Source organism: Leptonychotes weddellii, chromosome 8 (assembly GCF_054177405.1).
Source record: "Leptonychotes weddellii isolate Sample4059 chromosome 8, ASM5417740v2, whole genome shotgun sequence".
Classification (NCBI taxonomy): Eukaryota; Metazoa; Chordata; class Mammalia; order Carnivora; family Phocidae; genus Leptonychotes; species Leptonychotes weddellii.
In genome coordinates this window covers 24,206,554-24,225,785 of record NC_138376.1, presented here as the reverse complement: position 1 = coordinate 24,225,785, position 19,232 = coordinate 24,206,554, and the positions used below count along the sequence as shown (strand labels likewise).

At 51.9% G+C, this 19,232-nt stretch overlaps 4 protein-coding genes across 7 annotated transcripts; 1 reads left to right on the top strand and 3 right to left on the bottom strand.

Moving 5' to 3' along the window:
- Nucleotides 1-342: 342 nt before the first annotated feature.
- On the bottom strand, nt 343-2,020 carry PFDN6 (prefoldin subunit 6). Its single transcript, XM_081827991.1, has 4 exons — nt 1,707-2,020; nt 1,386-1,456; nt 1,182-1,306; nt 343-955 (listed from the first exon to the last, which is right to left on the bottom strand). The coding sequence occupies exons 1-4, from the start codon at nt 1,768-1,770 to the stop codon at nt 826-828; spliced, it is 390 nt and encodes a 129-aa protein (XP_081684117.1). The 5' UTR covers nt 1,771-2,020; the 3' UTR covers nt 343-825.
- Nucleotides 2,021-2,334: 314 nt separating this feature from the next.
- Nucleotides 2,335-10,516, top strand: WDR46 (WD repeat domain 46). 2 transcript variants are annotated; one of them, XM_006738067.3, is made up of 15 exons: nt 2,335-2,495; nt 2,600-2,812; nt 2,921-3,001; nt 3,146-3,258; nt 3,382-3,469; nt 3,603-3,664; nt 3,904-4,008; nt 4,095-4,245; nt 4,365-4,500; nt 4,692-4,791; nt 9,062-9,375; nt 9,523-9,617; nt 9,781-9,876; nt 10,020-10,133; nt 10,246-10,516. In XM_006738067.3, the coding sequence occupies exons 1-15, from the start codon at nt 2,427-2,429 to the stop codon at nt 10,345-10,347; spliced, it is 1,839 nt and encodes a 612-aa protein (XP_006738130.1). In that variant the 5' UTR covers nt 2,335-2,426; the 3' UTR covers nt 10,348-10,516. The 2 variants fall into 2 exon arrangements, with proteins under 2 accessions (XP_006738130.1, XP_030889141.1); XM_031033281.2 differs by lacking the exons at nt 3,382-3,469; nt 3,603-3,664; nt 3,904-4,008.
- A 277-nt stretch (nt 10,517-10,793) lies between these two features.
- On the bottom strand, nt 10,794-12,762 carry B3GALT4 (beta-1,3-galactosyltransferase 4). 3 transcript variants are annotated; one of them, XM_031033277.2, is made up of 2 exons: nt 12,565-12,762; nt 10,794-12,240 (listed from the first exon to the last, which is right to left on the bottom strand). In XM_031033277.2, exon 2 carries the CDS (start codon nt 12,215-12,217, stop codon nt 11,063-11,065), a length of 1,155 nt encoding a protein of 384 aa, XP_030889137.1. In that variant the 5' UTR covers nt 12,218-12,240; nt 12,565-12,762; the 3' UTR covers nt 10,794-11,062. The 3 variants fall into 3 exon arrangements, with proteins under 3 accessions (XP_030889137.1, XP_081684116.1, XP_006738129.1); XM_081827990.1 differs by having other exon boundaries at nt 12,649-12,741; XM_006738066.3 differs by lacking the exon at nt 12,565-12,762 and adding an exon at nt 12,431-12,564.
- Nucleotides 12,763-13,237: 475 nt separating this feature from the next.
- RPS18 (ribosomal protein S18) lies at nt 13,238-19,169 on the bottom strand. The gene is made up of 6 exons (XM_006738065.3): nt 19,026-19,169; nt 18,447-18,545; nt 13,878-13,964; nt 13,688-13,789; nt 13,489-13,580; nt 13,238-13,356 (listed from the first exon to the last, which is right to left on the bottom strand). Exons 1-6 carry the CDS (start codon nt 19,026-19,028, stop codon nt 13,281-13,283), a joined length of 459 nt encoding a protein of 152 aa, XP_006738128.1. The 5' UTR covers nt 19,029-19,169; the 3' UTR covers nt 13,238-13,280.
- Between the last annotated feature and the right edge of the window lie 63 nt (nt 19,170-19,232).

The window sequence follows — 19,232 nt, the reverse complement described above, 5'->3', positions numbered from 1 at the left end:
CTATCCCTGTTGCTGAAAGCAAGGTGTTAGTGAAAAGTTTCCTCACAATAGTGTATTCCTCCCCAGTAACCTCTCCAACCGGGTCCCTTTATTCGCTCCTAAGTTTTTCTCCTCAGTTGTCACAGACCCACATCGAGTACTAGTCACCTAATTAAAGTGATCAGTCTGAAGAACCACCCCTGGTTGGAAATTTGTAAGAAACAATTTTAGGACAAAGAAATGGAAGACAAACTTTGTGGATAATGTGTAAACTTGGAAGACTTAAAACATCACAAAGCATTCCATGTTGGGATTTTAAATCCGTCTAAGCTACATTCAAACAAATTCTAGAAAGAGACCGACTTAAGAGAGATGCCAGGGCTTTTTGGAGGATGACAAGAAATCATAGCAAAGAGGGTCACCACATTTCATCTTGGGGTCTCAGTTTAGATTACTGTGAGTTCTGCAATTAAACTGGCCTTCCCAACAATTGTGTTGTAAATGCTCTTCTCATGTTTCCTGAAAGGGTGTGCCAACCAAGATAAGGAAGAATTAAGGGTTGTATATACAGGCAAGAAGTAGGTTTGAAACATTTCAGATTTTAGTCTCAGGAAAGAAGGAAGGATTACTCTGCTGCAGAGAGATTCCAGTTACAAGACCTTGGACCTGATAGAGTAATATACGTGGTGTATAAATAAAGTGGAAGGGGCCCGGGGAACGGATGGAGACAATTATGACAGAAAGTGGCTGGTCAGAAAACAGCCAGGTGTTTTCACATTTTATTAGCTACAGTATAGACCCTAGAGCTGCCTCATTCCCTCCCCTCCCCTCCCCCCCACCAAGGGGTCAGGCCTTCCCAGAAGCCCCTGCCTTGGCTGCCTGCGCCCGCTGGAACTCCTGCTGCAGCTGAGCCAGGGTCTCCCTCTGTTGCTCTGACTGCCGTTCGAGGTCCCGGAGCTGGGATTCATATCGCTTACTAAGAAGAGGGAAGAGCGACAAAGAAGCAAATAAGGAGAAATTCATGGGACTTACTACTGAGGGTGTTGAAGGCAAGGAAGAGATTGACAGAAAACCTGAGATCTGGGAGAGGCTCTGGAAGAACTAGACAAGAGGGGGTACTCTGGAGCTACTCTATAATGGCTCCTCAACCCCTTTACACCAGCGGTGTCAGGTGCATTGCAGGTTGCGGAACAAAGACTCACATTTCAGCTGTGATATAGTCCAGCCTCTTCCCCACGGTCGCCCGAGCCTCTCCCAGCTCCTGTTTGACCAGTACAGGACCCAGAAGTTTAAAGACCACGTTGGACCCATCTAGCAGGGCCAGCTCCTGATGAAGGGATGGGACATACATGATCAGAACCAGAGCCAATACAGGTCCCTCCTCGCCCCCACAAGTCCTCTCTCACCTCCTTCACGATATTATTTTCTGTTAGTTGGGCCTCAAGCTTCTGCCGCCCCGACATGGATTTACTCAAGTCTGGGGGTTGGGGAAAAAAAGGCTTGATTAGAAACCTCAAACGTACCGCCTGATGCCAATCCTAGTGAGAAAAAAATGGAACTGAGGAAGTAGACAAGGATGCGACGGCAGGTCAGTGAGTGGGGAAAAGCACAGATGGGGAAGGAGCGGCACGCGGGGCCTCGGGTGGGGCAGAAATCATTATCTTGGTTTGGCTTTGGGCTGTGAGTGAAGGGACTGGGGCGAGGCCGCACAGACCCTGCTCCCTTACCCTTCTGTAGCTGCTGATATTTCTCCACTTCTCCCTGTAGCTTCTTCTGGATTAGATCGGCCATGGCGGGGACGAAGGCCTGCGGGGAGCGGGAGAGGGGCGCTGGGTGGTACCCGAACTCCCCTCTCTGGCCTGCCGAAATGATAGCACTCTTGAGAGGCAGCCTCCCGGGGCACCGCAGCCTCACCCCGTCCCGGAGAGCCCTCTACCCCGGCCCCAGGGGGTGGCGGGCGCAGCAAGACCCCCAAAGCCCTCAACCGTAACCCAACCCTACTCACGTTCTCCCTTCACTATTACTAAACCTGGAAGTAAACAAAGAATGCTGGGAAAAGACGGCGCCGGAAGCTGTCTTCTGACGCATGCCGGGAACTGTAGTTTTGGCATGTTTAATGACAGCTGTTCCGCCAGAAGACTGGACTCGGGAGGTTTTAGGCAAGACAGGGAAACGAAGCCGGAAGGAGAAAGCGCACCGTTACTTAGGCCCCAGCTCCAGACTACTTTTCTTTCATTGCTCGGGCATAAGCCGCTGCTTCGGATTGCGGGATCAAGGCCTGCCCCGCCCCTCGAGAGCGTAAGCCCTCACTCAAGATGGCGCCTAGAAGGCTTCGGACCTGGTAGGCGCTGATTGGATAAAGGGCAGGCGGACTTCCGGGAGTTTTCGAGGGGTCTGTGGGACAGCTGAGAGGAGTTTGCACGTGGATTGTAGTTCGGGTGGGCTAGATGGAAACAGCCCCCAAACCGGGCAGGGATGTCCCACCCAAGAAGGACAGACTTCAGACCAAGAAGAAGGTAGAAACGTCTCCTCTCTAGGGTGGAAGGGAAGTTTTTAGCTGCGGGGTCGGGGGGGGCGGGGCGCGGGCTACGGAGTCTTAGAGCTTCTGATGTGCCCGTAGAAACCGCGGAGGTACTGGGAGGAAGAAACCACTCTGACCGCTGCGGGAGCCTCTCCAGGCCCCCCTGGTAGCAAGAAGAGGAATCGTGAGCTCCGCCCCGAGAGACCGAAGAACGCTAACATCACCAAGAAGTCTCGGATCTCCAGGAAGCCTCACCTCCCGAAGAAACCCCGAGAACGGAGGAATCTTGAGCCTCAGCGGAGCGTGTCCGGGGTGAGCCTGGGAGCTGATAAGGTGGTGGGGCAAGTCGCCTTATGCTTTACGGGTGCGAGGATTGGGGTCAGCCCTAGCCTGTTTGCTAATTGTTTCCTCCTTCCCCAGGCCCAGGATCCATTTCCAGGTCCTGCCCCTGTCCCTGTGGAGGTGGCCCGGAAGTTCCGTCGCATTGACAAATCCAAAAAGGTGAGGACCAGCCAGAGAGTGGGGAGAGGTTGCAGCCGGGAGTGTATGAGTGAGTTGGTTGGAGGGGAGGCTGTGTGGCTCTCCGGGGACCCCACATGATGTCTGGTTCTTCTCCCACTTCTCCCCCCACCAATGACGTTATAGCTGCCACATTCGAAGTCCAAAACCCGAAGCCGACTTGAGGTGGCTGAAGCTGAGGAAGAGGAAATAAGTATTAAAGCTGCTCGTTCTGAACTACTGCTTGCTGAGGAACCTGGGTAAGTGGACCCTAATGTGGACCTCCTCAGGTCCTGCTTTATGAGGCTTTTCTTTGTCATTTTCATGTTGGTACATCCACTGCATGTTTGGGAGTTTACTGCAACTCCAGCACTCACTCCTAGGTTTCTGGAAGGGGAGGATGGGGAGAACACAGCAAAGATTAGCCAGGCTGACATTGTGGAGGCTGTGGATATTGCAAGTGCGGCCAAGGTGAGTCTGAGTTGAAAAGGGGCCACTGGCTGGATTGGTGGTGCAGAGCAAGATGGAAGTGGGGACTAGAAGAGGGAACAACTGAAAGGAGCCACTTCCTTCTTGATTTTTCCCCCACTTTTTCCTTTCTCAGCACTTTGATTTAAACTTGAGGCAGTTTGGACCCTACAGACTGAATTACTCCCCAACTGGGAGGTAAGGCTGGATATCAGTCTGTTGAACTAGGATGTGGTTCATTTCCTTAACCACTTCAGCCACGCTCTCCTCAGCGGTACCAGTGTATGTTCAGGCTGATGATGTGGGGAGGGTCCTGTGATTCGCTTGCATGTGAGGGTGAGCATATAGAGGAGGGGCCAGTGTGGGACAGACCTCAAATGGTCTGAGTCAGGGTGCTTCCCTGCATTGACACTCTACCTGTCCCCTACTTCCAACAGACACGTGGCTTTTGGAGGGCGCCGGGGTCATGTGGCCACGCTTGACTGGGTAACAAAGAGGCTCATGTGTGAGATCAATGTCATGGAGGCAGTGCGGGACATCCGGTCAGTGGGGATGAGGCATCCCCTTCCGATTGAATGACTGCTCCTTGACCCCCTTTCCCACTGACCCTCACCTCCCCTCCTTCCAGGTTTCTGCATTCGGAGGCACTGCTCGCTGTTGCTCAGAATCGCTGGCTTCACATCTATGACAACCAGGGCATCGAGCTCCACTGTATCCGCCGCTGTGACCGAGTCACACGGCTGGAGTTCCTGCCTTTCCACTTCCTCCTGGCCACGGCTGTGAGTGGCTGAGGAGCACAGGGACTGGGTGGCAGCCCTTGAGAAGACGGCTTTTTCTCTGGGATCCCAGTAGAAGGACAGAGGGCAATCAGGACTCATTCTGTCTCTCTCTCTCTCAGTCAGAGACGGGGTTTCTGACCTACCTGGACGTGTCAGTGGGAAAGATTGTGGCAGCTCTGAATGCTCGGGCTGGACGGTTGGACGTCATGACTAAGAACCCTTACAATGCCGTCATCCATCTCGGACACAGCAATGGTTGGTCTCTAGCTGAGCTTTGACTCTCTGACCACCCTGACCTGCTTTGCTTCTATTTGTACTTTGCAAGTGTCTTCAGGTTGCCCCTATCCCTCCTTCTCGTTACCCCTTGGCCTTGAGACCCTGTCTTTACCAGATGTAATCACCTTAGTGCCTATTAGTAACTTTGGTTTCTCTCCCCTGACGTCCAGGTATCGTGTCCTTATGGAGTCCAGCCATGAAGGAGCCACTGGCAAAGATCCTCTGTCATCGGGGTGGGGTCCGGGCTGTGGCCGTAGATTCTACAGGCACGTAAGTCACTTGTTTGGTCACGAGGTGCTGGGGAGGTCAAAGCTGGGTAGAAAGATCTAGAAGGCAGTGTGCCTTTAGTAGGAGCACAGACTCACAGTCAAGCTGCCTAGGTTTAAATCCTAGTTGGGGCGCCTGGGTGGCTCAGTCGGTTAAGCGTCTGACTGTTGATCTCAGCTCAGGTCTTGATCTCAGGGTTGTAAGTTCAAGGCCTGCATTGGGTTCCACCATGGGCGTGGAGCCTACTTAAAAAAATAAGGAGGTAAATAAATCCTGGTGTTAACCACTGACGGGCCATGTAAGCGTGGGCACATTTCATAACCTCTGTGTGCCACACACTTTCCTTGCCCCAAGGGTAGGGATGAGTATCTCGCTCAAGAGTCAGAAAGCTTTTTCTGTGAAGAGCCAGATAGTAAAGATTTTAGGTTTTGCTGGCCAAGAGGCAAATTTGAGTGTATTGTATAGATATTTGAGTAAAGAGAAAACAAAGCATCACGATTTTTTAAGCAATAAAATTCAAAATACAATAGTTACTGAATATAGTATTTTTGTAACACGGGTCTACTAATGGGAAGAATCGGATACCTCGTTTTGAGGATAACATTTTGCTCAACTGAGGTTCAAAGTTAGTGTTCTAAATCAGCAAACCCAGTTGTAGACGTTTATCTGTTAACGTTGATCTGTGGAGAGATTTTACCTATTTTGTCTTCGAAGACATCTTTCACACACATGATGAGATAGGTGGCAGGTTATAACCGTGTCACTGTGAGTTGTCGTGCGCCCACAGTGGTGTGAAGGGATGACACACCACACGTGATGTCGGTCTTGACCGCTCTCCCGGGCTGTTGTACAAAAGCAGCCACGGAAGAAGCCAGTGAACCAGTGCGGTTGTGCTCCGATATGACTTCCTCTGCGGACGCTGAAATTTGAATCTATGTAATTTTCATCTGTTTCAAAATATTTTTTGAATTTTTTCCGGGCACTTAAAAATGGCCAAACCATTTGGAGCTTGAGGGCTGTCCAGAAGTAGGGGGTGGGCCGGATTTGTTTGGCGCACGGGCTGTAGGTCGCCAAGCCCGGGGCTTAGTTCGTAAAGCCGTCCCAGGTGTTAACGCGAGTTAAGGTATGTGGAGTTTAGCACGGTGCCCGGGGAGTATGGAGCACCGCGGTTCACCACTGGCGTCCTGGAAGGTGATCGTTCTCTTCAGGCCTGGCTGGTGATGTGAGGGGTAGGAGCGGTGGGCCTGCTCTGAATTTCTGCTCTTCGAGAGTCTGCAGCTGGCCCGCTGTGCTGAGGGGGGTGTGTGTGTGTACCTGGTGCGCTGTGTTCCACACAGGTTCCCTCGAATGGGAGTAGTGGGTGTTCCTCTTAATTCCTTTCTTTGTTAGGCACTCATGGGCACCTGCTGCGGGCGGGGCTCTGGGCTGAGGTTCTGGGGGGGTGGGTACAAGGATGAAGGGGCCATCGAGCCTGCCCAGGTGCAGTATTCCACTTTATGTACAGAGACAGGGGACTGTAGTTTATGCAAATAATTAGCCAGGAGATGTATTTAGTTTCTGTTGAGTTGTCTTCTGTCACCCCAGACTTAATGTGTCCATCCCGGGATAGGTCACCCCACTCCCAGATTCCTCCTTGCTTGCTCCCTTTCTGCCACATTTTCCTGTCAACCAGAATTTGACTCGACACCTCTAGCTACACAGCCCCATGGTCTTCAGCCATCAGTAAGGGCGGGAACCAAATTGCTGTTTGCTGGGTGCTTCCTGGGTGCCCAGGCTCTGCTGCTTGCTTTGGCGACATCACTTCATTACTGCCCATGACCCGCTGTGAAGTCCCGGCTGCTGTCCCCTGGAGGGCCCTCTGAGGTCTGTTTCTCTCCATCCTCACTGTCTCCTGTGAACATGCACGATGCTCGCAGCCACTTTCCAGCCTCTGGTTCTTCCTCCTCCTGGCGTGTCCAGAATGCTGTGGGCAGACTGATCTTTCCCACAAGCTTCTTTCCTCCTTTCACGCTGCTGCGTGGGGATCTTCTTTTTTTTTTTAAAGATTTTTTTTTTATTATTTATTTATTTGAGAGAGAGAATGAGAGAGAGAGAGCATGAGGGGGGAGGGTCAGAGGGAGAAGCAGACTCCCTGCTGAGCAGGGAGCCCGATGCGGGACTCGATCCCGGGACTCCAGGATCATGACCTGAGCCGAAGGCAGTCGCTCAACCAACTGAGCCACCCAGGCGCCCACGTGGGGATCTTCTACATGAGGTATAAACTACATAACTTTATTTCTAAGTGGTTTTAAAGAAAGTCAGGAAGAACAGCCTAGTAGTCACCAACTTATAAAAATCTTCTGATGCTCAGCCCCCACCTTGTCCTCCCATAGTTGTATCTTTGGGGCCAAGTGGTTTGTCTCAACTGTTTTTAATCCGTATTTGTGCCAGCCTGGCTTTAGGAGAGTGCTTTCTTTGGGCCACTGAATCTAAGTTGTGGTTTGCCTGCCCTGGGCTGCTTCGGTCTGGTACTGCTGTGCCCAAGGCCTTAATCACTTAGTTCCCTGAGATTTGGTCAGCACCTTAAGAACAGCTCTGCTTGGGCACCTGGGTGGCTTAGTTGTTAAGCGTCTGCCTTCGGCTCAGGTCATGATCCCAGGGTCCTGGGATCGAGCCCCCGCATCGGGCTCCCTGCTCAATGGGAGGCCTGCTTCTCCCTCTCCCTCTGCTGTTCCCCCTGCTTGTGTTCCTGCTCTCGCTATGTCTCTCTCTTTCAAATAAATAAATAAAATCTTTAAAAACAAACAAACAAGGGCGCCTGGGTGGCTCAGTCGGTTAAGCGACTGCCTTCGGCTCAGGTCATGATCCTGGAGTCCCGGGATCGAGTCCCGCATCGGGCTCCCTGCTCGGCAGGGAGTCTGCTTCTCCCTCTGACCCTCCCCCCTATCATGTGCTCTCTCTCATTCTCTCTCTCTCAAATAAATAAATAAAATCTTTAAAACAAACAAACAAACAAAAAAACAGCTCTGCTTATCTCTGGTCCTCCTCAGGACCACCTCAGGCCACAGGGGCTCCAGAGATGAGGCTTACTGTCTGCTTAAGAGGCATTCTGGAAGCTTGCGTTAGGATTGGATTGGACTCTCAGAGCTAAACTGTTATCTGCAAGTTTAGAAGTGTGGAAGTGTAGCCTGGATGCCCTCTGGCCAGTGGGCTGGTATTTGTGCAGCAGATCCCAAAGGTGGGTATGTGTGGGGAGAGAAGCCAGCATGTGCCCTTGAGTTGTGGGTTGACTGAAAGGTGTGACCCTGTGTCCCAGGAGCCCTCAGTAATTCCTGGCTAGCACTGGTGGTCCTTCCATCTGCTGGAGCTGGGGCCCCAATCGTCTTGTGTCTGGAGTAGAATCCAGCTGGGCCCCTATTCAGCTCCATCACAGGGCTAGTCCCTCTCATAGGAGTCCCTCAGTCCCCTTTTCTGGGGTTCACAGCCAAGGCTAAGAAGAGAGTCCGTGGCCTCTTACATCCCCTGGCTTTGCTGGTCTCCCTTCAGCCTTCCTCTCTGAGGAACAACTTGAACATGGATAGAAACTCCCAGCCTCTAAAAACAAACAGCCACAGTGCATGATTCCTCGAGAGCGTTGCTCTCCCTTCTTCCAGGGAAACACAGGATGGGGCAGGGTCCTCCAGCGCATTACGTCATTGCCTCCTCAGCCTTTCTCAGCTACATGCAGGCTTCAGCTTGTCTCTCATTGCCGGAGAGCAGTGTTGGGGAATCTGGGTCCTCAGTCTGAGTTTAAAGAGCTCCTGCGATTTGTCCCCTCTTCATCCTGCTGACCACATGTCCCACCAATCCCGAAAACAGACCTGTTTCCATCTCATCTCCACACCGTGATGTTCATTCATTTGTACCTGCTATATGTTTCTGGTGCTTCCTCAAGAATGACCTTGAACGGCTCCAATCCCATTTTTATTATGAAGTCCTCCCTGACCAGTGCTGTCGGTCCTTCTCTTTGCTGAGCCTCCGTGCTCCGTGTGGGCGCGGCGGAACATATCATTTCAGTACAGATGGGTGTGTGCGCTCTTCCCTTGATTAAGAGAACAGACACTGAAGAGACTGGCCTGACTTGGATTCTAGCTTACCACTCACCCTGATCTCCTTTCTCTGAGCTTCAGTTTCCTCATCTGTGAAGGGGAAATAAAAATTGTTCCTCCCCAACAAGACTTCACGCTTGCACTTGGCCACAGCCCTGCTCAGTAAGCCCATGCAACACATTAATTGCCTGCTCCCTCTCCACCAGGTACATGGCCACCTCTGGCCTGGACCACCAGCTGAAGATCTTTGACCTACGAGGGACATTCCAGCCTCTGAGTGCTCGGACCCTGCCCCAGGGGGCAGGACACCTGGCCTTTTCCCAGCGGGGACTGCTGGCTGCAGGCATGGGTGATGTGGTCAACATATGGGCAGGGCAGGGCAAGGCCAGCCCACCCTCCCTGGAGCAGCCTTACCTCACCCACCGGCTCTCAGGCCACGTGCATGGTCTTCATTTCTGCCCCTTTGAAGATGTGCTGGGGGTGGGCCACAATGGCGGCATCACCAGCATGCTGGTCCCTGGTGAGTGGGCCAGGGGATGGGATCCGTGTGATTGAACTCTGGGTCAGGTTTGGGTTGGCTCAAGACAGCCAGGAGCAAAGGGCTTGGTCGGGCTGGAGCTGCTTGACTGGGTTCTGTTTATGGCTCCATACTTCTCCGTCCCTCTAGGGGCTGCTGAGCCCAACTTCGACGGCCTGGAGAGTAACCCTTACAGGAGCCAGAAGCAGCGCCAGGAGTGGGAGGTGAAGGCCCTGCTGGAGAAGGTGAGCATGAGCCGGTGTGTGGTTTGGGCTGGGGTTGGGGAAAGCTCCCCATGCCCCAGGGGTCTTGGGAAGAGTGGGATTCAGCAGCCCCCCTGGCCTCCGTCCCTCTGGGTCACCCTCCTGTGGCTCCTGACCCTTTCCTGTGCCTCTGTGACACCTCCAGGTACCTGCAGAGCTCATTTGTCTGGATCCACGAGCCCTGGCAGAGGTTGATGTCATCTCTCTGGAGCAAGAGAAGAAGGAGCGGATAGAGAGGCTGGTATGGAGCAGGCCCTGGTGCTCAGGCCCTACTCCCCTCCACATCCTCCCCTGTGCCATGTCCCCAGAAGTATGGCACAGCAGATGGGGGCTGCCACAGTTCCTGGCCTCTGACAGATTTTACCCTTGTCCCCCTCCCCTTAGGGCTATGACCCCGAGGCCAAGGCTCCCTTCCAGCCAAAGCCAAAGCAGAAGGGCCGCAGCTCAACAGCAAGCCTGGTGAAGAGGAAGAGGAAGGTCATGGATGAGGAGCACCGGGTAAATGATCATTGGGCGGTGGGCTAGGCATCCCACGGGCCGCACCCTCCTGCTAATGCCTCTGCCCTTGCCAGCCTGCCGCTTCTCACCTTGCCCCCATCTCCCCACCCAGGATAAAGTCCGGCAGAGCCTTGAGCAACAGCCACAGAAAAAAGAGAAGGCGGCCAAGCCTCTGAGGGCCCGGCCATCTGCCCTGGACAGATTTGTGCGCTGAGCCATGCTCCAGGGTGGCCTGAGAAGAACAATCTCTCCCCACAATTGCCTGTGGGGAAATGACCCTGTTCCTTGGAATAAGGAGGGGGCAGTGTGCCCCTCCCCAACTGGGGAGGGACAGCTGGCTCCTGGGCTGGGTTGGTATTAAAGAAGATGGCTTTTTTTTTTTTTTTTTTGGATAATGTGTCTAGATCTTTCTGGGGACCTGTTCCCCTCCCTTTGCCCAGCACGGGACTACTCTAGGATCTGAGGGGGTCATGGTATCCTGCTCTACCCCCACCCCGTTATCTTATCACCATGACCCTAGCCTTGTTCTTTAGGGGCCTTCCTCCTCTCTTTCCCATGTCCCTGGCGGTGTCCTTCCCATCCAGCATGGTCTGGCAGCCTCCAGGCTCCCCAGGTTTGCATTCTGGGACTCCTGGTGAGGACCACGCTGCACTCGAAGAGGTAGAGAGACAAGTTTATTGAGGAGCTTGTGCCCCTCCTCTGCCATAGCTGGAGAGAACAACCCCAGCAGTGTTTGCTCTTCCTGGTGACCATCATTGGGGCTGCCAGGCCAGGCCCCTAGATTTCTCCTGTATCCCTCCGTCTTCAGTGATAGAGGAAACTGGTCAGCTGCAGCCAGTCAGGGCCCCCTGTCTTCGGCCTGGGCAAGAGAAGGTTGTGGGGGTGCCAGCTAGACCCTCAACTCCTCACTCCTGTGGCCCCAGGCACTCTCAGCTGTGAAGCCAGGCTATTACCCGACAGCGCAGGATGCCCAAGATTTCCTGGAGCCAGGAGCAGAAGGGTGCAGTCCTTTCCCCGTCAGAGCCGCCCACCAGCTTCCAGGCTTCCTGCATCTTCCAGGGGTCCAACTTATGGGATGTCAGCAGGAATTTCCCATAGCAGCACCGGTCCAAGGGGTAGTGGGTGGCCCCAGCCAGCTTAACACAGTGGGTTGGGGTGAGGCCTCCTCTTCGGGCACTTACCCCCACAAAGACATCCTCCAGTGGCAGAGAGGGTGCCCGGCTGGCTACTTTCAGGATAAGCTGCACAGCAGAAGCTGACAGCACGTACCCTGTGCCAGAAGCATAGGGTGGAAAGGGGCCCCAGGTGGGAGGCCACTGCTCCTCTGATATTTGGTGCTTGCTCCCTGGTGTCCGAGAGGGGTGCACCCGCCAGTGCACACGGCCCAGGTACAAAAGAGGCATTGGCTGGTTCCTCAGGATGGACGCTTCTTCCCAGTCTTCATCTCCAGCCTCAGCCTCTCTCAGAGGTGGTTCCTTGCCCTTCTCCCATTGTTCCCAATGGCCCCCTCGCCGAATCAGCTCTGATACCAGTTCAGGGACGTTGACAAACACATCATCGTCCGTCTTGAGGATGTAGCGGGCCATGGAGCAGTGTTTGTTTGCCCAGTTCAGCCCGCTGAGGGTCTTGAGAGTAAGGTTCCGGTAGGAGTCCCGGAAGGCCGCCTGCAAGATGTCCCCCTGGGCCGCTGCCTCCCGCACTAGATCGATGTCGTGGGGTTCCCTGGTAGGATGCCACAAGCCTGGCTCTCCCAGCAGAAAGAGAGTCTGCACCCTGAGACCCCGGGCCTCTCGCAGCCCGCCCCACGAAGCCCGAATGGCATTTCTTTGGTTCAGGTTCTCTGGTGCCGTGCACACAAGGATGAGCAGGAAGGGTGGGGCGCCGGGACCCCTGCACGCCTCTTCATTGGGGATCAGAAGGCGGGGCAGGGCCAGGGGCGGCCCTGGGGAGGCCGGAGCCGGGCGCAGGGAGGCCAACGAGAGGCTCAGCAGCTCCTCCCCGATGCCCGAGGGCCCGAAGAGGGTCCAGATAATCACCAGCAGCAGGACGGCAAGGAGAAGGCGCCGGAAGAGGCTGAGAGGCATGGTGTGGGGTAATCAGAAGTGACCTGGAGAGAAAGATGAGGGCGGTTAGTGAGCGGACGCCCCAGGTCTCCGTGACCTGAGTCCCTAACCGGCCAAGCCTGGGATGGAGCGGGCGGCTAGTGCGCGCGGCCAGTACCGGCGCTGAAAAGCGCCGAGACCCGGGAAGCGGGGGGGAGGGGGGGAAGCGCACAGCCAGAACTGCGGGGAGGTTACCTTGTCGGGGCCCCGCCGCCCCGAAGCTCGGCTCCATCGTGGGGTTTCGCGGCGGCACTAGCCGCCCCTCCCCCGCCCGCGGTGGCGGCTAGGTCCCGCCCCCTCCCTGGGAGGGTGTAGGGCCGCACGCACACCCGCCTCCCCGGAAGCTGCTCCGAAGCTTCGCGGCTGCGGCGGACGGAATACGGCAGGCAGAGCACCGGCGGCGGGAGCAGAACCTGGAGCAGTGTGCCGCAGTCGCAGGGGCGAACGCAGAGCAGCCCGCCAGCCGGGGCCAACTTCCTTAACCACACACGCGACCCCTCGCTCTGCTGCAGAGCCCAGCTCTTCCGGGTCAACGATTTAGAAGTCTTTATCCGTACGGGTTGCTCACAGCTTCCCGGCCTCGGCGCCCCGCCCCCCCCGCCTTTGTCTTAAAGAAACCCGGCGCGGCGAAGGGTGTCAAGATCTGAAAATACTCCCCGGGCCATCAACTGCTTAGACTCAAGGTACCCACACCGACCAAGCTGTTGGGCACTCCAACGCCCTGGGGCCTTGGTTGTCTTGAAACTGCCTTGGACTCCCCCCAAGGGGGGATGGGGTTTTATCTACCTCTTCCGTTAGAGGGCGGGCACCACAGGGTTGCTTCAGGTAGGCCGGGGAGTGGTAACAGCATTGCGCCATCGCTTTAGCCCAGACGGGGGCAGCTAGTTTGGGAAGCTGAGTGAGGCAATCAACCAAGAGAGGAAAACCACACACGGGCCCAGCGTGATAGCTTTCCCTATCAGGGTCCCCAGAAGAATGGAGAGAATCACACAGAAGGAAGCCTTAGGTGTATAAACTATTTTATTAACAGACAAGGCCTACAGATTTATTTCTTCTTGGACACACCCACGGTGCGGCCACGGCGCCCTGTGGTCTTGGTGTGCTGGCCTCGGACACGAAGTCTGCAGGTGAGAAGAGAAGAGTCACAGGTTATACACAATGCAAAGGAAATGGCTGGAAAGAGAAAGCAGAGCATGACAAATCTCTGGGAGCCTAGGGGCAAGGCGGCAGAGGAGACTCCCACCCCTACTCACCCCCAGAAGTGGCGCAGCCCTCTGTGGGCCCTAATCTTCTTCAGTCTCTCCAGGTCTTCACGAAGTTTGTTGTCCAGACCATTGGCCAGGACCTGTATTTGGAAGAGAGGGTGAGTAATGTTTTACCCACTGACCTCCTACGACTAATTCTAACTAGACACCCTGCCTCTTCCCTAATCTCTCCCATCTCAGTACACACCTGGCTGTACTTTCCATCTTTCACGTCCTTTTGTCTGTTCAAAAACCAGTCTGGGATCTTATACTGACGAGGATTCTGCATAATGGTGATCACACGTTCCACCTAGCAGGCAGGACAAAGGTCAGATACATACAGAGGGCTTCCCTTCGAAGGCAGGCCCAACCCACAGCCCCCCCTTCCTTGTCCTCACCTCATCCTCAGTGAGCTCTCCGGCCCTTTTGGTGAGATCGATGTCTGCTTTCCTCAACACCACATGAGCATATCTTCGCCCCACACCCTGAGGAGAGGTTTTGGAATTTGGGGTTGAGTCTGATTTTTTTGGTTCCCTTTATAGCCCCATTATTCAGAAAGCACACACAGGTTGGGCCTGCAACCACCCAGTGCATTACTTTTCTAGATACAAAACATAACCATTAAACAGGAGAAAAAGTTTTGCTCCCCCCCACCCCCACCCCAGGGACAGTTCTGAAAAAAAGCAGTGTCTTTCCACACTGCTCAGCATATACAGCTGTCAGATGTTGGCTGTTAAAGACACTGCAGCAGCACCCAAGAGCAGTACGTTCTCATCTCTGCACTGTGGAAAACCAAAGGCTTGATGCTCTCAAAGCTAATACAGCACCAATGCAGCAAGACTAGGGGCTTCTGCATTAACATGGTTGATCAAGGGGTAGGACTGTGGTGCTCTGGGTCTCTAAGGGTCATAATTCTTTGGGCAGGTCACCCCATCACAATGATCACTTTTCCAAGATCACAAACTTGGATTTGGTCAGTGCCCAGAGATGCCCAGGCCACAGGAAGCTAAGTGCCCAAACCAAACTGAAAAGAACTAATGCTTACACTGGTGGCATTGTATCAGCACCAACACCAGTACTCCTTGCCACCTGAACTCATGAAGCAAACATGTGAATAGTGAAGGATGATGTGCTGGGTTAAATAGTGCCCCCCCCCAATATGTCCATCTAGAATCCCAGAACATGACCTTATTTGGAAATAGGGCCATTGCGAATATAGTTAGTTAAATGAGGTTACGTGGGATTACGGCAGGCCTTGAATCCAGTGCCTGGTGTCCTTATAAAACGAGAGGACAGAGTGGAAGGCCATGTGATAGGAGGAGCGACACAGCTAAGGAAAACCAAGGACTGCCAGTAACCACCAGAAAACAGAATTCCCAGAGCCTTCAGAGGGAGCATGGCTCTGCTGACCCCTTGATTCTGGATGTTTGGCCTCCACAACTATGGGAGTAAGTTTTTGTTGTTTTAAGCCAACAAGTATGTGGTAGCTTGCCTCAGTAGCCCCAAGCAATGAGAAGATATTTCCTGTGTGTAAGAAGTGACCTAGAGGGGCGCCTGGGTAGGTTAAGCGTCTGCCTTCTACTCAGGTCCTATCTCCTGGTCCTGGGATCAGGCCCCAGGTAGGGCTCCCTGCTCAGCTAGGAGTCTGCTTCTCTCTCCCTCCCTCTGCCCCCACCCCCAACTTGTGCATGCTCTTGCTCAAATAAAAAAAAAAAGTGACTTAGAAAATCAAATTATCAGGTTGATTCAGAAGAGATTGTCTTGGGACACTTGGGTAGTTCATTCAGTTAAGCGTCCGACTCTTGGTTCTGCTCAGGTCATGATCTCAGGATTGTGAGATCAAGCTTGCCTTGTGTTGGGCTCCTCTCTCTCCCTCTGCCCCCTCTGCTCACGCATTCTCTCTCTCTCAAATAAATCAATCTTAAAAAAAAAGAAACATTGGGCGCCTGGGTGGCTCAGTCGGTTAAGCGACTGCCTCCGGCTCAGGTCATGATCCTGGAGTCCCTGGATCGAGTCCCGCATCGGGCTCTCTGCTTGGCGGGGAGTCTGCTTCTCCCTCTGACCCTCCCCCCTCTCATGTGCTCTCTCTCTCAAATAAATAAAATATTAAAAAAAAAAAAAAAGAAACAACCCCACAACCCCACCCCCCCAACCGAACAGAAGAGATTAAGGTCTCAAATTTAAATATTTACAGTTAAAATAGTTATGTCTAAGATTTACTTTTAAATGATACGGAATATAGATGAAACAGGATTTTTAATTTTTGCTAGATGATATTTCATAAGGGCTAATTTTCTTCCTTCTACTTTTGAATGTTTAAATTTTTCCATAATCAAGTTTTTAAAGAGTTGCTGTTTTAAAGTAGGCTCCATGCCCAGCATGGAGCCCAATGGAGGAGGGGGTGGGGCCTTGAATTCATGACCCTGAGATTAAGACCTGAATTGAGATGAAGAGAAAAGACAGATGCTTCATCGACGGACACACCCAAAAGTCTCTGGCTAAGATTTTTGATAGCCCTGTTTGTGGGCTGACATTGACTTGCCAACTTTCTAAGTTAGATCCCTTTTCTCATCCAAGGAGACCACGCCCGTCTTCTCCATCCATAAGAGTTAAGTATACTCAGGGGACCATCACTCATCTTTGTGGTCCAAGGGCCTTGACCATATAATAGAAAAGTTGACACCAACTTAGTATTACTCTTGGAAAGTATTTAGCAGAGTTACTCATGGGACAGGACACAAATTCCTCATAAACAAGGTCAGTGGGTACCTTCCAGTGATTATGCCCAACTCCAACTCCTTCCTCCCAGGTTTCCAAATAACCTGCAGAGGGCGGTATCACCCTGATTTAGAGGAAGGGCAGAAGACCAGCCAACCTTAAAGAATACCCATAGCAAAAGTCTACAAGTATAAACAAACAATCAGGAAGGAATCATGGCATAGAATAATCTTATAGGGTCTGTATTACCTCTCAATATCCTCTTGTGCTTACTGTCAACTTCCACTCCATTCTTCATCCTTCCCCAGCCAATTAATCTCACTTACCTTTTTAGCCACATCTTTTGAAGAATCCCGTCCCCATACCGTACTTTCTTCCAGTTTCCAAGTAGTACCCCTCCATTCTGGATCCTTAACAAAAGACCCTCTCCTATTCAAGCTTTAGTTCTCTCACCAGAGGAAGAGCTAGCTAGCTGCATTTGCTGGCTCTCCACACAATTAGCAAAAAAATCTCTGTATCATCTATCTCTAGGGATAACCTTTCCCAGTGATAAGCAAAGCATCAGGATCCCTAAGAGACTTATTACAGAGTTCATTAAGTACCTTAAGGTCCTTTGGTTCAATTGTTTTAAGTGGACTACAAAGACTTTGACACATATTTAATGAAAGTAAATACAAAACCAGTTAATTTCAAAGAGGCAGAGAGAAAGGGTTTAACACAAGCATCCTACTGACCATGACCATCTTTTATACAGGCACCCCTTGTTTAACTGCACTATGCAGATATCCTCGTTTGTTTTGTTTACAAGCTGAAAGCCTGTGGCAAATCCGGTGTCAAGTCTATCAATGCCATTTTTCCAACAGCATTTGCTCACTTTGTGCTTGTGTCACATTTTGGTAACTCTCAGAGTATTTCAAACCTTTTCATTATTATGTTATAGTGATCTGTGATCACGACTCCTTGAAAGCTCATGATGATTTGCATTTTTTGGCAATAAAATATTTTAAAATTGAGGTACGTACTTTTTTAGACATAGCACTATTACACGCTTAATATTAACTACAGTGTAAATGTAACTTGCATATGCACTGGGAAACCAAAACATTCCTTTGACTCACTTTATTGCCTGGAACTGAACCTGTTACACAGACCTCTGAGATATTCGTGTTTGTATTCACTATCCCATTTAAACCTCATAGCAACCCTTAAAAAAGTACTAGTATATTTTACACTGCCTTCCTAGTTTCACATAAAAAAAGGGAAGCAATCTTTTTATTTACCATTTAAGAACAAATGAAAGATGTGCTTCCTGCAATAGAACATGAAAAACCAACGGAATCTGATCAATCTTGTGAACCAAAGCTAGAAAATACAGTTTTGATCTAACAAGTTATCTATACAGTATTTATGTTTCCTTTAAATTCTTTGAAACCAGGCTACAGTATCCCTGGATCCATTCCCTAACACTGTATGAGCACCTATTATGCACCAGAAGCTGGGGACTGTGAACAAGATAGAACTGTCCGTGCCCCCCCCGCCCCGTAATCACTGGCAAAAAACACATTCAGCCATATCCACAATTACACGTACTAACAACAAAAAAATACGGTGGAATAAAGACCCCCACTGGAAGGCTAGTTCGTTAGGTTGGTCAAAGAACACATCCAAGCTTGTGCTCACCGACCTAATGCATACAAAGAGCCAAATACCGGTTCCCATCAACTGGAAATGCATTTCATTCACCTCTGGCATTGGAATAAATGCCGTGCTTACGATGTGGTGATAGCCCCTTCCACTTCCCAACTGTAGGTTTCTTCACACTTGGGAGTCTGTTGGCATTTCTACCCCCCACATGGACAATTACACAATTTCTAGGGCATACAGATTTCACAGGAAGGGTTGCTGTTATGATGCACTGCTGTAGGGGACAGAAACCAAACTTAGAATGAACCTCAAAGGAGGACCATGGCTGATGGTCCAGTAAAATTTTAGCGAATTCTAGTAGACGAGCCAACCCACTCCCCATCCCCTAGGAGAGAAGTATCTTGGCTTGACCTGACTGGCTTTCATTACTTACCTTTTGGGGCAATTGTGATAAAGGATTAAAGGAACTAATCACTCTTTTAACCATTATTTTACCCAGCTGATAAGGTGATCTGGTTGGAACAGGTTTCCTCGACCTTGCCTCACTTAAGCTGTCTTAACAACTCCAGTTTCATTTATATGCTCCAGTCCTTATCCTACTTTACCTTAATTGCAGTGATGGCAAAGGCTATTTTCCGCCGCCCATCGATATTGGTGTTGAGTACTCGCAAAATGTGCTGGAACTTCTCAGGGATCACTAGAGACTGAGAGAGATAGGGGGAGAAATAAGGCACTGTGAACTACCATCAAACAGTAACCTCAAAGAGGAACGCCAAGCTTGTCATACAGGGAGCAACGACCCCCCCCCCTTCAGTTTTCTCACAACAAACTCGTCAGTCTTGCACGCAGCAGAACACGAAATGTTCAGGCTCGGGAAAACGCAACCTCTGGGAGGGGGCAAATGTTCTGCCCGTTCCCACACGTACACTCTGAGTGGCGGGAACCTGCTGTCCCCATTCACACCCAAGACTTTTAATCGCTTTCGAGCGCCCTGGGAGCGACTCTGCCTCTGGCCCACTCCCCAGAACTGGGTGTCTTCAGTCCTTCCTTCCCAGGGGTGCGACTCAAAGATTCACACAGAATGTTGCAAACCCCCAGAATAGGGCATTTCTAGCCCCCTAACAGCAGACTTTCCGTGTCCCAGTTCCGATGTCGCCGGATCCCCGCACTGGTTCTAGTCTTACCATGGCGGCGGCCCCAGCGGCGGCGTGTAGGCCTCCTGTGGAAGAGAGAGCGGAAGTGACGTAGTATCCTTATATAGCTACCAGGCGGAAGAGGCGGGGCGACCATGCTGAAGCGCTTCCGAAAACCGCTGGTGCCAGAGTCAATTCGACTTCTGAGAATCTCTATTGGTAGCCACAACTTCCGGTGCGGTCTCTTTACAGTTCGTA

Coding starts and splice junctions, on each gene's coding strand:
- B3GALT4 (XM_031033277.2), bottom strand. CDS start 12,217: ATGCCTCTCAGCCTCTTCCGGCGCCTTCTCCTTGCCGTCCTGCTGCTG.
- RPS18 (XM_006738065.3), bottom strand. Junction 13,790..13,877: donor GAGAGCTCACTGAGGATGAG/GTGAGGACAAGG, acceptor CCTGCCTGCTAG/GTGGAACGTGTGATCACCAT. Junction 13,357..13,488: donor GGGCTGCGCCACTTCTGGGG/GTGAGTAGGGGT, acceptor TCTCACCTGCAG/ACTTCGTGTCCGAGGCCAGC.
- PFDN6 (XM_081827991.1), bottom strand. CDS start 1,770: ATGGCCGATCTAATCCAGAAGAAGCTACAGGGAGAAGTGGAGAAATAT. Junction 1,457..1,706: donor ATATCAGCAGCTACAGAAGG/GTAAGGGAGCAG, acceptor CCCAACCCCCAG/ACTTGAGTAAATCCATGTCG. Junction 1,307..1,385: donor AAAATAATATCGTGAAGGAG/GTGAGAGAGGAC, acceptor TCCCTTCATCAG/GAGCTGGCCCTGCTAGATGG.
- WDR46 (XM_006738067.3), top strand. CDS start 2,427: ATGGAAACAGCCCCCAAACCGGGCAGGGATGTCCCACCCAAGAAGGAC. Junction 4,501..4,691: donor CCATCTCGGACACAGCAATG/GTTGGTCTCTAG, acceptor CCTGACGTCCAG/GTATCGTGTCCTTATGGAGT. Junction 4,792..9,061: donor GCCGTAGATTCTACAGGCAC/GTAAGTCACTTG, acceptor CCTCTCCACCAG/GTACATGGCCACCTCTGGCC.